We start from the raw sequence: 17,361 nt of genomic DNA on the forward strand, positions 1-17,361 counted from the left end.
AACTAAAAAAAAAAAATTGATTATTTAAACTTCCAAGATTTTTTTTTTTTTTTACTTTCCTGGTTTCTGTCAGAGTACTTGTTTTAGGCCTAAAATGGCAAAAAGCCAACATGAGGATTTGCTTTTTGTACTGGAATATTTTCCTAATCTGTCTCTCAGCTACTAGTAGTCCTTTCTTTAAACCTTGGGTAGATAATCATGGGTTCCTGAGTTTGTTGGGAGAGTATTATTATACGCCACACAGACTTGGGAAAACAAATAAGAAAATCACTTCATTTCTTTTTTGTGGTAATATAAGCAATTTAACTTTAGGTTTTTTTGTTGTTGTTGTTAAGAATTAGTATACTTAGGAATTACATTTTCAGTGTATTTGCCAGGAAAAGATGTTGGATTGTCTGTGAGGTTCCAGCATTATTCTTTAACTTATGACGTAAGTGGACATATCTCCTTTTTTAGCTGCAGGAGAGAGTCATTTTAAATTTGGCATGAAAAATTGGATTTAAATGAGTGGGAACCCAGAGTGATGTAGGAAGTGAATCTGTTCTTGGAGTCTTAGAAAGTAAAGCCAGGATGTTTGTTCTCTAGTCTGCCATCTTGGGGGGTTGTTGATGGCTTGTGATGTTAGAATGAAAAAGGAGTCTGTCTGGGGTTGCCTTCTAATATTACTTCCAGGGACAGAGAAAGAATCTTCCATCTGTGGGTTAACTTTCCAAATGACTGCAGTGGCTGGGGCTAGCCAAGCCAGAGGCAGGAGCTCAGAGCTTCCTCTGGGTCTCTGTTGTAGATGCAGGGGCCTAGAGACTCGGGCCATCCTGTGCTGCTTTCCAGGGACTTTGGCAGGGAGCTGAGTTGGAAGTGGAGCGGTCGGGACGTGGATTGACAGCAGCAGCCTTACCCACTGTGCCAGGACCCCAGCCCTTTGGGCGAATGCATTTTTTGTGATGATGTTGTATACGTGGCAGCATTGACCCTGTTAACCAGGATGTGGTTTATGAAAGGCTTCTCTGCTCCATCTGCTGACCTCCTGTCTGATGGGTACTTGAGATTTTCCCTTACCCGGAAGATATTTAGCATTGCTGGGTATTCAGCTAAGTTCAAGGACTATAAGTTTGAGAAAATAACCCAGTCATTTTGGTACAAAAGGGGAAGACAGCTAACAATGGCCAAGATAATGGCAAGGTCAGGTTTTTTTTCCTTCAGGATATTGATCCTGTCCATCAACCCAGCAGTTTTGATGAGTACAGATAAACCGTGTTTCTGGGGAAACATCTAGAACTTGCTCCTAAATGTTTAATGAGGTGCACAATCATTGTCCCTCTTTATGTTTACATGTAGTGGGATTGTAGGAGTACAAGGATTGAATTAAGTCTGTATTTTCCATAAAGCTACAGAAGAGCCAAATTCCAAAGGGAAATTGGGGAGAAATGTAATTTATTCTTTCCTGTCTGTTGTTACACTTAAATCCCTTGAGAAAAAGAGTTGAAAACTGGGTTGCATTCTTAATACCAGGTGTGGAAAATGGCCTAAAGTCAAGTTCTCAGTATTTAGGCCACTGCCCTTGTGAAAACATGATCACACTCGAGAACTTACAGGTATGATATGAAAATGTAATTTTAAAAAGTTATTTGTAAAGAACATAAGAAGTAAAGGAATCAGTGAAATTGCTTAAAATGCATTTTTAATGAATGTCATTTTGTATACTAGGTTTTGAGGCAGGAAAACAAGATCAAGAATAAACTAGTTCCCCTTTAATCAATGTCAACCATCAAAAAATTGGATGAATTTGTCTCTTATAGATGGACAATCTGTAAATTGATTTTTTTTCTATATGTGTTATAGTTGATATCTGTTCCTTTTCACATATTTTCAAAACATTATTGCAATATATTTGCAGTGTCACAAATTTCATGGATTTGACATATTTAAAATATTTTATCATAAAGAACCCAGAGCCAGCTTATTTTTACCCAAGAATATCCTTTCCATGAAATCTAGTCATGGGTCACTGGAAAAAAAATATTGGAAGACGTCTTTAGTTGATTTAAAACTTCCTGTTTATTTCTGACTATCTAGATGCAATTGATGGAAGTTATCTCCCAAGGTATTCCTTGTTCTCTGTTTATACCAGGCTTATGCCTAGGGTAGCCAGAATGTTGAAAGACTTTTTCATGATATAGATTTTTGTAGTTGGTATCTCTTGAGGCTTAACTATTTTTGAGGTTTCACATGTAAGTAGACCAGTTAGTCCTTTGATATTTATATATATATATATTTTTTTTTTCAGGCAGCTGCAAGGCTAGTCTGGAGAGAATGGTATTAAAACTGGATTCCTTTCCAGTAGCATTGTGTTGACTATTCTTATTGCACCCACACAACCTGTTCTTTAGATATTCAGACTGTCTGCCTTTGGCAAAAATTTGGAAGTACCAAAGCAACAAATTTAAGAATAGTTTTAACTACAATTCTCATCATTTTCTCTCTCCCCATTTTCTCTTGACTGCAAAGCAAAGAGATGTTATTATTCAAACTGGCATAATTTAATTATCAAGTTATTTGTTTAGAAGAAGGTAGGAACTAGTTTATTCTGTGACCCTAAGAGTATTTTCCAATGTGGGGATTTCATGAGACCATCTTAGATACTAAGTTATTAGACAAAAGTATTCAGCTACATTCTTTCAGTTATGTTTTTAGTTTACCCGTTGACTGGATCCTAGTATAAAAGTAGTTCAAACACTGCAGAAGTCCACCTGCCTGTGTGTTGGTAATGGATGATATGGCATGAAGGATGCTGGTTCGCTAGCCTCAGGGCTCCTCCCCACAGCCCGAGCCTCAGTCTTCATGATTTGGTTTCCCCTTGAGTTTATTTGTGCAAGTGATGACAAAGATTCCCTGCAGCTTTGCCATCTGTGATGCTCTGTGGGAGGAGAGGACCCTTTCTTTTTGAGGGTTGGTGTGATTCAGTTAGCCAGAGCTTTCCTTTGGGTTTGGACTTCATTTTTTAAACCACTAGCTGGATCAGCAATCTTCTTGAGAAGTGTCAGCAGATGCAGCCTCATAATGTTAAAAATTTTTTTCTAATTACTCTTTGCTCATGATGTAACCACCAAAATTGTGGAGGCAAAATGTGAAACAAAAAGTTCAGCTGCTGAAATTGCTGCAGTGACATCCAGAGTTCACTGTGGCTTCATGTCACTGTGGTAATCAGCAAAGAGAATAGTGAATAATTGTGCATCCCACTTTTTCTGACTGCGTTTTAGTTGTTGAATTTTGTTCCTCATATCAACTTTAATGCCCTCCATGTACAGCCTGAAATTAAATTCTCTATACTTATTCTTTTCTGCTCTATAAATAGATTTTGTCTGGTTAGGGCTGGGGGTGGGGAGGTGGGGAGAAAGAAGTTAGCTGTATCATTTGAAATTAAAATGTATCCGTTCAGTCTTTTTGATTCCAGGCTAGCAGATGTTTCCCAGCCACCCTCAAAGAAACAAAACAAATACTGAGCTCAAACAGTTGATCCAGAATGTTGTCTGAGATTTGAGAGGCAAGTTTTCTCTAACTCCCTAAGTGGTATTTATTTATTTTTGTTGCCAGATGACTCCAAAATCCAAAAGGAAGAGTATCCACAGCCGAATGCTGCGACCCGTATCCAGGGCCTTTGGTGAGTATTTTGCTAAAAGCAGTATTGGTATCTGGGAAACTCTGTAGCAGGGACTGCCTGGAAGTTTGGGGCTATTTCTTGGGGGACACTGTGGGTAAATCCCAAGAAAAAATTAGGTGCTATGTGAATGGATAGTCATTGCTCCCTGTTTTACAATTCCTTTTGGGAATTTTTAAAATCTCTCCCCATGAGTTAAGCTCCAGCCCTGGGCTGTGTTTTATTTCAGAAATGGAGTTTGATCTGGATAAAGCCCTGGAAGAAGTGCCCATCCACATCGAAGACCCGCCTTTCCCATGCGTCAGGCCAGAGAAGCGCAGCTCGGCTTTCATCTCTGAGCTGCCCTCGGAAGAGGGCAGGAAGCTGGAGCATTTTACCAAGTTAAGGCCCAAGAGGAATAAGAAGCAGCAGCCCACCCAAGCTGCGGTAGGTGGGCACCGAGGCCATCCCTCCTGCCCCTTTGTTTCCCAGAGGTGGAGGAAAGCCACAGATGTTGCTAGCTCAGCACCTGGTTAGCACTTGCAGTTGAAGCTCCTGGAGTCCTGCTCCATAGGATGCTCACATCAGCATCTCCACTTGATGTTCACTTTGCAGGGAATAGCACTCATTGCAACTCACTGCAGCAGAGCTGCCCTTGACAGTGTGTAGACAAACATCAGACACAAGGAGAGAGCTAAATACATGTGGCACTGTCTGTGTGGGAAGAGATGCAATAACCACCAGTGAATTGGTTAATAATTAGAAGTTTTGGTTTCAGAGTACATGTACATATTCTCTCCAGCCTCTGTGTTCTGGCCACCTTCTGCAGTCCCTGGTGGCCAAACTTCTCAAAGAAAGCATCTGTGTGCTTTATGTGTCTTCCTTCCTCTACACCCGCCAGAAGTCTTCCATGTGTACCCATTCACCTGGAAACTACCCTTCACAGGTTGCTCCTGGACTAACCCTTGGCTTATTTTTAATCACCTGTCAACTTCTTTTTAAATTTTATTTTAACTTTCTTTTGTAGTAGTTGAGAGGGATGCACACCCATGTGGGTCTCTCACCATGTGGGGTGGGTCAAAGTGTAGAGGAAGGTGGGTAGGGCAAATGTTTTAACTCTTTTTTTTTTCCCGTGTGTCTAAGGAGGGAAGAGGAGAGGGTCACTCCTTGCTGTCAAACTACATCAGCACCTGGGATACAGGCACAGTCATTTGATGACGCGTTAGAGACACTGATGTGAGGAAGAGTGTTCCCACGGTGTTTTGATAATCCTGAGACATTGTCGGCTTCATTGTACTAGGATTGGGAAAATCTTTTCAGGGTTGATTGGCTGACCAAGTCCACCTTAGTAGTGCCTCCACAGGAAACATGTTGGAAACATGTTGCAAAGCTTGGCTTAGAGAGTGGTTCTACCTGTTTTACTTTCCACCTATCACAAGGTACTTGACACCTTCTGATGCCTAGGTGAGCTGGCTGTCATGTGACCTGTGTACATCTGGGCATGGTATCCACTGCACAGGCATCAGCAACTGAGGAGACTCAGTCCTGACACATGCACTGTAAGGATGGACCACATATCTTGTTGTTTTCCCTGTGCTTGGGGTTTGAGTTCAGCCATCTAGTTGGGGAGACCTCCAAGAAACCTTACCTGAGGTGACCTCAGACTTGACTCCTGTGTGTGCTAACCCGTGCAGGGTCAGGTTAAGTCTGTCATCTGTACCAGCCAACACACATACCAGTGGTTGCAGCTGCCTGGTCAGTACCACCCTTCAGCCCCATCTCTCATGTGAACTAACAGATGCTATGGCCTAGTCCAGCCCAGCCCACCACAGGTCTTGTCTTCATGTACACTGGTGGATGCTACAGCCTAATCGAGACAACCCCCAATAATCTCCAGTAGGTCCACCCCAGCCCTGGTTTTTCCATGTGCCAGTCTGTGTTGCAGCCTAGCTCAGCCCAGCCCAGCCCACATCTCATCCAGCTGTCGTGCACAGGCACGGGTGCTGTGGCTTAGCTTAGCCTACCCCACCCCCAGACTCAGCCCATATGTGTATCGAAAGGCAATGCTACCTTGATCAGCATGCCTCACTCCCAGCCTTGGCTCTCATTCTCACCACTGGAAGCTGCAGCCAGGAAGGGGGAGTGCCCAGAGTTCACCTACCAGTCCTGCTCCCAGCCCTGGATCTCACATGTGCCTGCAGTGCTATGGCCCAACCTGGCATGACCAGCCCCCAGTCCTGTCTCGGCCTGTCCCACATTCATTCTGGCTCTTGTGAGCATCATGGGTGCTGGAGCCTAACACATTCTGGCCCCTATCATCTTTCTTGATGACATAATAGTTCCTTTACACAGAACACTTCAATTTTCTAGAAATGCAAATTTTCCTGTGGTCTGAATCATCACCCTGTTTTCTGCCTACCTTTCTGGTTTCCCTACTCCTACCCAAATGGTTTCTTTGTTGTTTGGGTGATACCAGCTTATTCCAGAGTTGGTTTTCTCGTAAACTGCTGGCTTTGCTGCTGAGCTCTAGGTTTTGAGGTATCCCCTTGTCTCCCACTTGGATGTCCCTGTGCATGTTAGCTTCAACAGATAGCAGCTAAGAGCCTTTCTTCCCTTGGAAACTTTCTTCCTGCTCCTGGAACTCCTGCCCCAGGGAATATCAACAGTTGGCCAATGCCCAGCGTGATGCCTCAGTGGCTAAATCATTGCCTTACATGCCCTGGGATCCCTTGTGGGTGCTGGTTCATTTTCCAGCTGTTCCAGTTAGCACTCTGCTTTTGGAAGGCAGAGAAGGATGGGCCAAAGCCTTGGGACCTTGCCTCCGTGTGGGAGACCCAGAAGAAATTCCTGGATGCTGGCTCCTTGGATAAGCTCTGCTCTGGTCATTGTGGCTACTTGGGGAGTGAACCAGTGACAGCAGATCTTTCTGTCTCTGATCTGTCTTTATCTCTGTGAATCTGCCTTTCCAATAAAAATGAATAAATCTTTTTTTTTTTTTCTAGTTTGCAAAGTAGGATTTATTTAGGAAAGGAGAGAAAGAGGGCTCCTTCCACTGAGGTCCTGGCTCTTCCAAGGACTCTACGTGTGTGCTCCTGTAGCTGTTGCCATGCTTTTTTTGTTGGTTTCCTCCTTGTCTTTGAGTTCTGTGTAGGGAGGGCCAGTGATTTATTATCCATGACAATATGCTCAGTCCCTGATACAGATTTGGAATGTAATAGATAATCAATATTATGGTTGGTAGAAGTAGCTGCTGGACACTGAGCAGAATGAATGCCACCACAGCTTATCTACTTCACCAATAATTTGCTCATTTAGATCAGGCTTTAATTGTGTTTGCTTCTCTTGTATGTATCTGAACAGCTTCACACAGTGCTATGGAAATAAGGACAGAAGCAGCATTCTAATTCATTGTTTTCCAACTTACTTTGTTTTATCTAAAAATTTTTTTTTTAAATTTCATGCACTGTTACATAAACTTTAAGGAATATATATTTTTGTTTTATTATTTTTGAGGTGGAGAGAGAAGGGGAAAGATCTCATCCACTGGTTTAATCCCCAAGTGTACAACTGTGGCTGAGACTAAACCAGGGGGAAGTCAGGAGCGAGGGACTTCCATGTGTGTGACAGGGAACCAACTCCTAGAGCCATAGCCTGTGCTGCCCAGGGTGCATATTAACAGAAAACCAGAATTTTTAAAAAAAGCCAAGAATCAAACTGAGGCACCCCAGTGTAGGATGAGAACATCTGAACTGTGAGACTAAACACCCATACTTTCATGCTTTGAAAGCGAGAGCAATGCCATTGCAGATACAGAGGCTGTGAAACGTGGGTTGTAAGTCCACCTGTTTGTTTCAGGTGAGAATAAGGAAGTTGTGGCTTTCATTACTCTCATTCAGCGGTGGCAATCATTTACTATTATCACTGGATTTCCTGCTAGGATTGAATAGAGTTGGTGCACCCCAAGTCTTTCTTGGCTTTGCCAGTGTGATCTCTAATTCTTCTAATGAACTTTTTCAGGTGTCAGAATTTTCAAAAGCAAAGCTATGTTTAACTGTAGCGTGTCAGGACCTGGTAGTCTGCAAATATTAATGCAATTAAGTTTTGTGCCCAAAAGAGCAGATAACTTTAAAAAGAAGATAGGAAAGAAATCAAGAGGGCACAGAAATTTAATTCAGGGTCAAGCCATAAGACTTAGCTAACATTTACACTTCATTACAAAAGATAAAATGTGCCTTTTTAAATACGTTTAAAATTTATTTTATTTTATTTTATTATAGATGATGTTTATATAGTTAATTAGGGTGGGAAGGTCAAGGATTAGGGATGTGATCATTGTTTCCAAATTTTCTATTAAAATTTTCTTCCTGTTTCTGGGGGAAAGGAGGAGAAAAGGAAAGAAGCCATTCCTAGCCTCCCAAGTGCCTCAGTGTCCAGGGATGGGAAATGGACATCTGATATCAATTCAGGGTCCCAATGTGGTACACGCTTTGAGGGTTTTGCCCAGATTGTTCCAATACTTCTGAAATGCTATTGATGTTGCCTATCCAAGGATTGGTTGACATAGTCGACCTTAGAGTCTCCATTCACCCAGATTTTTGTTGTCATTGTTTGATTGGGGTAGTTGTCCAATTTGTTCTGTCCTTCCTCTGCTATGGTACCAGATGTCCTCTGCAGGTCCCAGTGAGCTGCCATATTCTCCATGTCCATCAGGGCTTGCCATCTACTGTCCCATCTTTTCCACTGAGGAGGACCAATTTTTCACAGGCAGGTCCAAGGACCTGGGCTGGGGATGCCACCAGAACCCTGTCCCCCACTGAAACCCTACCCCGGGGCTCATGGACTCCAAAATTCTTAAACATGAGATTATAGCTGGTCAGTCAGAATGTAGCCTTGCATGTTGGCTTAGAAGCAAAATGTGAAATCCAGCCCTGGGCACACACATTCTTTTCTGGCCTAAGCTTACTTGTTTCTGAAGAAGCAGCATTGCCCACATCATTGAGATGTTGGAAGGAATACATAGAAAAAGTATACAGTCCTGGTGGCTGGTACTGTGGTACAACCACTACTTGAAGCAACACAAACATCCCATAATCATGTTCATTCGAGTCCCAGCTGCTCCACTTCTAGTCCAATCCCTACTGATGTGCCTTGGAAAAGAAGTGAAGGATGAACCCCAAAGACTTGGATTGCAGCCACCCATACGGGGACCTCGAATATGGAGCTCCTGGCTCCTGGCTTCAGCCTAATCCAGCCCTGGCTGTTGACAGACATTTGGGGAATGAACCAATAGCAAACAGATGGTGTGTCTCTCCCTCTTTTTCTGTTACTCTATTTTCAAATAAATAAATTACACTATGCTGGATGCAAATACTGTCTTTCGAAGCTACTCTATTTTATTAATACTAATGCTCTGCAATATATTTATTATGTTTGCTTTCCCTTTGCCTCCCTCACATTAAAATGGGAGAGCAAGAGAGGAAAAAAAATCACTGGAAGCCATTGCTATGTCATTCTTAGCTACTTGGTTTTGGGGAAATTTTACTCATGTTTATTAAGGAATGAATCCATTAACTTTATACAAATTTGATTTCAAATATCATTTTCTCAGTTCAAGTTTTCACTTGAGGAACTCTCTACTTTTAGAAAGAGAACTTCTTGGGGGGTAAATTTAGAGTGGAAATTCCATTTTAGGAAGTATGAGTGTGTTCCAGTATTCCTATGAAAGGGCATAGTGAAGACAACAGATGGCACACAATAATTTGGGTACTGCTGACCACTCTAACTTAAACTGTATTCTGTCATGGTCACTCTATTTTGGATTTCAGTTGTTGCTCACATCACAGCTCTCTGTGGGAGTTTCTGGTTAAGGGATGTTATATAGGCCATTAAAGGCAAAAACAGAGGACTTGAGTTTATTGATCTTGTCACTTCTTACACATTCTATGCTTCTGTTCAACCACAGATTTCCAATGACTGTCTCATCCAGGTGACAGTCCAAGTTTTCTCTCAGACATGGTCTATAATCTTTTTTTATAAGTGTATTTCAGGCAGGGGAAAGAGTACCTTTTATTAGAACATCTGGATTTACCCCGAAACCCTACTGTACCACTGAGCACGTGTTACTGGCTAAAATGAACCTGTCTCCATTGTTAACTACAAGAGAATCTGGAAGAATAAGTGGTCACACCAATCCTTAAAATAAGTGAGGATGTTGCTACTGATTAAGCAAGAGGAAATAGATACGGATAGACATGATAGAGTTTATGCCATTCGATACTCCATTGAGAAATCGAATATTTTGCTTGGTTTTTTTCAATAAATGATTGTTTTTTCTCCCAGTATTTGCTGAGCTTGCTCTTTTTTTTTTTTTTTCTGCTCTAATCTGCTGTGGTGGTAGATCGTATTAATACATTTTCATGATGTTATAGCTCTATGATGACATTTTAATTTTAGCATACTATTAAGCTTTGTTTCCTAATACTTTATTGTGATTTTGTCTTTTGTGTCAGCTGTCCACCTAATACAAGCTAAAGAATTACAGCTTCTTCATGAGTATCTGGGAAGCTGCCTGCTCTCTTATTCTCTGGAACAGTTTTCATGTAATAGAAATTGTTGCTCTTCTGGGAAGCCATCTGGGCCTGCCGTCTTGTCTGTGCTGTGTGCCTGTGATGTGTCTATCAATATTCTTCTGGCTAGATATTTGATTTATTTTGTTACAGATTTATTCAGGTTGGCAAAATCTTGGAGAGATTTATGTCTAGAAATATAGATTATGATAACTAAATTTTTTTTCAGATGGTATCCACTTAGTCTAATTATCCATTTAGTAGTTTATGAAATGCTTTGAATTTAAGTGTTTTAGTAGCTCCTATATTGATACCTAACTCCCATTTTCCTTCCTAATACACTTTTTTTTTAAAAGATTTATTCATTTTTATTACCAAGTCAGATATACAGAGAGGAGAGAGACAGAGAGGAAGATCTTCCGTCCGATGATTCGCTCCCCAAGTGAGCCACAGCGGCTGGTGTTGCGCCGATCCAAACCCGGGAACCAGGAACCTCTTCCGGGTCTCCCACCTGGAAGCAGGGTCCCAAAGCTTTGGGCCGTTCTTGGCTGCTTTCGCAGGTCACAAGCAGGGAGCTGGATGGGAAGTGGAGCTGCTGGGATTAGCACCGGTGCCCATATGGGATCCTGAGGCATTCAAGGCGAGGATTTTAGCCGTTAGGCCACACTGCCGGGCCCCCCCACACACACACTTTTAATGTTTTTACCATTGATCGATATTGTGGTTATCTCATTTCCCCCTAACTCATCGAACTTATTCCCTACGCCCTTTTTTAAATTGTATTTTCTTCATTTTATTTCCTTCTTGGTTTCTTGATGGATTGCCTGCTTCTTCAATTCCATGCTTCTGGTAGATGCACGTTACATTCCACAATGATTCGGCTTAGTGATTAGTACTCTTCGGATGTATTGAGTCAAAGAGCTACTAATGCCCCAAATGCCCTTGCTTCCTGGCCCTCTCTTTCCATCCAGCCTATGAAGACACAGGGGAGCATTGGCAGCGACCTCATCGAAGCCCAGGTGCAGTGCCTGCTGTGTGCCTGGTGGATTTGGAGGGTAGACAGAGGGTGGGTGGGGTTGTTTGAGGCCCTCATAGTCGCCAGCTTATCTTCTCAGCACTCTGGGATTATTGTTACCTACACACCAGACATGCCAAGTCTGCCTTTTGTTCACTTCAAGTATCAGTGGCAGCGATTTTATTTGCAAAATCCTTTCTTCCTTTGAGGGTAATGCAGGTGGCTTCTGCCAGCTCAGGCCTGGGGCTTCTGCTCTCTCCAGTAACTGTGTTGCTCTTTCTGTCTGAAGTGTATTCTTGGCAGAATAGGCTGAGATCCAGTGGGATTTGAGAACTCCCAAGGTCTGTGTAGCCTGATTCCCACTACCTAGAACAGGCACTAAAACTGCATGCGTGTGGCCTTGAACTCTTACAGACCACGTTTATTTCAGTCTTCAGCTTCTCCCCAGCTCCTGTTCCAGGCCGATTCCCCCTCCAGTTTTCTGCTTTAACTGATGCATTTTAAACAGTCTTGCTGGAGAGTTCCCAGTGATAAAATTGACTTTCCTCCACTGTCTACTCTCAATCTCTTGATCTCAAAAATGACAGGGCTACACTGGCAGAGGCAAAGGTCCAGTCCGACCCCAGGACTTGGCCCATCCTGCCGGAAAGCTGGCTGCTTTGCCACACTCTGCCACACCTGTCTCTGGCACCCGTGGGGGTTCTCTCTCCAAGTATCCCTAGCACATTTTGTACAGCTGTGAATCTGTCTTCTGTGCAGGAGGCAAGGAAATGGCAGAGGGGAACATCATACAAGGAAATCTTAGTTTTTCTCCCTCAAAACTCACAGGAATGCTTGGAGTGGAAGCTAGAGGGAAGGCACTTGTTAGGACCATATGTCCTGGGACCGTATCCTTCCATGTCTGCCTGTTCCATGACCTGTGTGGGCACCCCTCAGGTGCTGAGCCACTGTGTGATCTATAAGCAAAATTTGGAGGCAGCTTTCCTTTTCAGTTCAAGGGGGCAGGTGCGCTGGTGCTCTGTACCAGGGAAGCCTAAGGGTTACTGCTCTAGAGATTCTGTTGAGCATTCTTCCTGAAAAGAGAAGGGATGATCCAAGCAAGGTGTACTGCTTTACCTTTTATGTCTCAGGAGAGACTCTTGTTCCCTCGCAGTAGAATTCCAGACTTGGCTGATTCTCTGCTCTGTTGGCAATCTGTAGGACAATCTAGTGTGAAGCCCCGAGTAGATGCGTTCCAATGTAGAGTTCTTTGTTGTCTGTTGTTCCCCTCCTCAGCATTTCACAAAACCTGAATTCAGTTCACCTACGTAATGGAAGCTTCCCACCGAACGAAGGAGGGCATTGTGTAAAGCAAATGATGGTTTTAAAACAGTGCACCTGATGACAGGTACCCAGTTTCCCTCAGGCCCCTGAGACCTGCTAATCTACATCACACAGAAGGGCTTTCCCACCTACCAGACCAGCCACTGCTGCCAGGTGAGGGTCTGGCCTTGGGCACCGCAGCATAGATAGACACACAATCTTCTCTTTCTCTGTGGTTCAGATGGTCTGTGACTTGTCTCCCTTCTTAAGAACTAACCAACCCCCACCACTGACAGATCAAACATCGCCCCTGCTCTGTGAGTTGTCTGTTCCCAGAGAAATGCTGAGCTGGAGAATGGTTTCTTCATGACTTCTCACCAACTTTTTGGTTGTTTTTTTTTTTTTTTTGATTTATTTATTTCTATTGAAAGCCAGAGTTAACAACAGAGAAATTGAGAGAGAGAGAAATCTTTTCATCCACCAGTTCATTCCCCACATGGTTACAACAGTTGGAGCTGGGCCAGGAGCCAGGAGCTTCTTCTGTATCTCCCATGTGGATATAGGAGCCCAAGGACTTGGGCCCTCCTCTGCTGCTTTCCCGCATCCATTAGGCAGGAGGAATTGGATCAAAACTGGAGCAGCTGGGACTCCCAACTTGGACCCAGAAGGGATGCTGACACCTGCTGTGCCACAGTGCCAGCCCCAACCAGCTTTTCTCCTGAGAAATGACTTACTGATTGTGTGCTAGATGGCTGCTCCTGGATCCCCATGGCACCTCACTTACCCAAAAAGAAAAGGATTGTTATTTTCTTTGCCAGTGATGATCGTTGTACTGTGGATCCCGGAGATGTGTGTCATTCAGCTAGCCTGGAATCTTAACGCTTCCTCTGGGCTAACCCTGTGCTTTCCATTCTCACCTCAAGGGCTCTGCAGTTGCTGGTTTCTCCACTGAGGGTGATTTGCCTTAGCATTCTCTGAGTTGAGCTCCTGGCCAACTGTCTCTGCTGCGAGTTCACCCCTCTGTACTCCATCCCCCATGCTGGCCTAGAGTCACGTGCCGGCTGGAGTGGGCTGCTGCTTCGGTGGTCCCCTCCCCTCCACAGAGTCAGTTCTTTATTTTTCAGTGCAAGATTCAAGGCCAGTTGTAGCAGTTGGCACATGTTCCACTGGCAGCTGAAGGACGACTCAAGTGAAATTGACTTGAAACCATGAGAAACACACGTTTTCCTGACGAACCATCAGGACTGGTTTACAATTCAGCAACACAGAGCGAGCACCCCGGCACTTTGTCCCTCTCTGCTTTGTCACTGTGTGCGTGTGACCTTCGCAGGCACAACCTCCACACACTCTGCCCACCTGGAGAAACCTCCTCATATGCCCCTCTGCACAGTTCCCTTGGTGTGACTGTGAGCAGGTTTGTAACCCATTCCCATGCCTGCCGGTCAGGAACGAGAGGATGGAATTACAAGGCATGGCTTAGACTGATCAGTATTCATGGCTGGAACTCAGGGCCATGCCAGCCAGCAAGAAAGGAAAGGGCAGGGAGTTTGGCACATCCCTGGAGGAGGCCATTTTTGGCATTTTCCTCATGTCATCTGCAGCAGATCATCTCATGCACATAGCTACAGGAGTTACAGCTCTAAGGCCTCAATGCGTTTCACATTTCCATGCATTCCCCTTTCCCATGATGCCATTCTCTGCCTTTGGAGTAGCCAACCTCACAGTGCATCTCTCATGCCCTGATTGACATGATTCCTTCAGGCCCTGGCTCCTCCTGTACGCCGACATGGTTCTTCCTGTGGTGTGGTAGCTGTGTGCAGGGTTCCTGTGCAGGCAGATCCCGTGGTGACCTGCTCTAGAGTCTCGTTCCTCTAGTGGCTCTCATCACCACGCACTGGGTCACTGACTTCAGCTGAATGCGTGTTAATGTTGTACCTGTTTGTCCACAGGTCTGTGCTGCCAGCGTGGTCCCCCAGGATGGTGACCAGAACGGTCTTATGGGGAGAGTCGATGAAGGTGTAGATGAGTTTTTCACCAAGAAGGTGACCAAAATGGATTCCAAGTGAGTTCATTGTCATTTGACTAACACTACCATTTAATTTGCATTTACATTTCTCTTTCTCACGGATTTATCTGAAAGACAGCATTGCAGATAGAAAGGGAGAGAGACACATCTACATCTGCTGGTTCACTCCCCTGATGGCTGGCAATACCCGTGGTTGGGCCAGGCCGAGAGCTAGGAGCCAGGAGCTTCTTCTCAGTCTCACACTTGGGTGCAAGTCCCCATGTAGCTGGGCCATTTTCTGTTGCTTTCCTAGGCACAGTAGCGCGGAGCAGTATCTGAAGTGATCAGCCATCTCTGGAAACACTGCCTCATATGGGATGCTGGCACTGCAGGCTGCAGCATAAACTATTATGCCATAGAGCTCACCCTTCCCATATATATTTTTAACAGTTACTATTAAACAGTATATGTAATCACATTTTTAGTGGATTTGCTGTTCTGATTATTTACAAGATGTAGTCCTAGGCCATCAACAGCTGTGGTATCCGGAACTTGTTAGAGATCTAATTTTTCATGCCCCTTATTCGAAGACCCTGGAGGTAAGATCCAGCAGCTCTATTTTAATAAGCCCTGTACATTATGCCAAGATAAGTTCAAGCTTGAGAAATACTCTACTGTTGTAAGCCAAGTAACAAAATGTGCCACCTCTGGGAATTTTTTAAGAACTCTTATCACAGTCATCTGGGTGACTGCATTACTGGGCAGTAAGCTTTGAATATGCTGAAATTACTTGCAAATTCTCCTTGTCTTCAATTTGATATATTTGGAGGGCACAAGGAGCCCAAGCCATTGCAAAATGGCCTGACTTGACATTGTCAGAATGTCAGTGGAGTAGCAGAAGGGGCTTTGGGGTTCTCAGTAGTTTTCTTCGTCCCAAAATGGAGTTTCCTCAGAAGGGAATTCAGTGGTCCTTATGCTAACAGCTGTTTAACTTCAATCCCCCAGTCTTTGAGTGTGATTTGAACTGAGTTATTTAATCCTCATTTAAATACAGATCCATCCCCAAATACACTCTTAACAGGGATTTGCATGTCTAAAGTGTGCTTCACCTTGCAATATCAAATGCAAAGATGAATCTAAACCCTGTTGACGAGCTGTGGACAGGCGGGCAGGGAACAGGCTGGGAAGGAAGAGGCTGCTCCATAGATTGATGTGCCTTATCTTTCCACAGCAGGATGGCGACGTGGGAGTGAGTTTCATTTTATATCCATAACAGTATAACTTACAGAGTCCTGTAAGCTTCAGGACTCAATTACTCGTCTTGTTTGACTATAGTCTTAGCATACCACACTTTGCACAGTTCTGTTCTCTTATCTTTCAGAAACCAACCCAAATGCTATCCATCCTTCTATGCTTCCCCAGGACTGCACCTTTTCCCTCCCAATTAATTGCTGTTTCTCCACTGCTAACTTAATACTTTTTTAAATCCTCTGCACACATCTGTTAGGGCACACAGACTGCTTTGAAAGTTTGTGTAGTTTTTAATTTTTTTTTACAGTCAAAGGAATAGATGGATGTATTTCCAGTGGAAAAGATTTAGGTTATGCCAGCATCATCAGAGCAAAAGTGGAAAGCCTCTTCTGATTGTGTGCTTTGATGTCTTATTTTTGGAGTGGAATGCCCAAGGGCCCAGGAAGTGCTCCTGTGGATCTTACTTTTCTTTGTACCTTCCGTGTCTAACACACCCAGAATAGTGATCTGACTTCCTTGATGGCTGAGTGAATCAAGACAATTTTAACTCATTTTCATGTAAACTACTAATAATGTTGTCGGTTCTTGTTTATAGTTAGTGAGGAGCTGTGAGCACTTGATTTGGATAGTATTAAACCTGCTGTAATGTGATTTCTGCTCCCATGGGTGCTCCTTTCCTCTTTATTAGGCTCTCAGTGGCAGTTGTGTAAATTTTATAAGGCGTAAAAATCCATGTTCTGCAAAGATATTGTGCATTCCAGTATGCACACAAAGACAGGCACCTTCATTTTTATCACATAAGGATGGAATCTATTTAACACTGTGACAGTTTATTTAATTGTATTATGACAAGATTGTGAGTTGTTTGATCTGTAAAGGGCTAGGAAGTGGGAAAAATCATGAAGGGTGGTTACAAGGAAAGTTTGAAAATCAAAGTTGTGTAGGTTTATGGTTGAACATGTGAAATGTTCTACCTAGCTTCTAGAAGTAGAATTCCTGTTTCTTTTCCCACTTCCTGATCCCTTTAGTTGCTTGTTTTCCTTGCATTTTCCTAATTTTATGCTTCTTTAATATTTTTTTAAAAGGTCTTGGTAGTAACTATTGACTTCTTACTATAGATGATAATATAGTTCCTATGCCTTGTTCTGCTGCATGTGTAGACACACACACACACACACACACACACACACACACACACACACACACACACACACACAGAGTTTTCCTTACTCATCTTTAAGGTTATCCAAGTAGCTAGGGGACCCAATAGTTAGTGTTACTTTCTTTACCTTGCTGCACATGTTCTCAGCTGTTAAACTGTGTCATGGTGACATTTCCTTTCCTATATTGTGCTTAATTTTCACTGGAGACGATCATTGTTCTCATTGTCACTTGCTTGGCTCTTTGTCATTCCTCTTTCTGCCTTTTCCCCTGAGTCTCCAGGAAAGGCATAAACCTCTCAGTTTGTTCATGTGTTCTAAGTGTTATTTTCCTGGACACATTTCTCACTAGTAACTTGGTTCCTGGTCTCCTGCTTAAGTTCAACTTTCTCACACCCACAGAGTCAGTTTTCATTTATAGCTATTGG

The 17,361-nt window shown here is 43.4% G+C and overlaps 1 protein-coding gene across 3 annotated transcripts in view; it reads left to right on the plus strand.

The window, feature by feature from the left end:
* The window catches only part of CARMIL1 (capping protein regulator and myosin 1 linker 1), a 318,749-nt gene that overhangs the window by 281,828 nt on the left and 19,560 nt on the right, over nt 1-17,361 (plus strand). For all 3 annotated transcript variants that reach the window (XM_040967705.1, XM_040967702.1, XM_040967704.1), the window contains 3 exons: nt 3,592-3,658; nt 3,885-4,081; nt 14,467-14,579. In XM_040967705.1, coding sequence (XP_040823639.1) covers nt 3,592-3,658; nt 3,885-4,081; nt 14,467-14,579 — 377 coding nt within the window. The remainder of the gene's footprint in view (nt 1-3,591; nt 3,659-3,884; nt 4,082-14,466; nt 14,580-17,361) is intronic.

Source organism: Ochotona curzoniae, unplaced genomic scaffold (assembly GCF_017591425.1).
Source record: "Ochotona curzoniae isolate NIBS_2020 unplaced genomic scaffold, NIBS_Ocur_1.0 scaffold_461, whole genome shotgun sequence".
Classification (NCBI taxonomy): Eukaryota; Metazoa; Chordata; class Mammalia; order Lagomorpha; family Ochotonidae; genus Ochotona; species Ochotona curzoniae.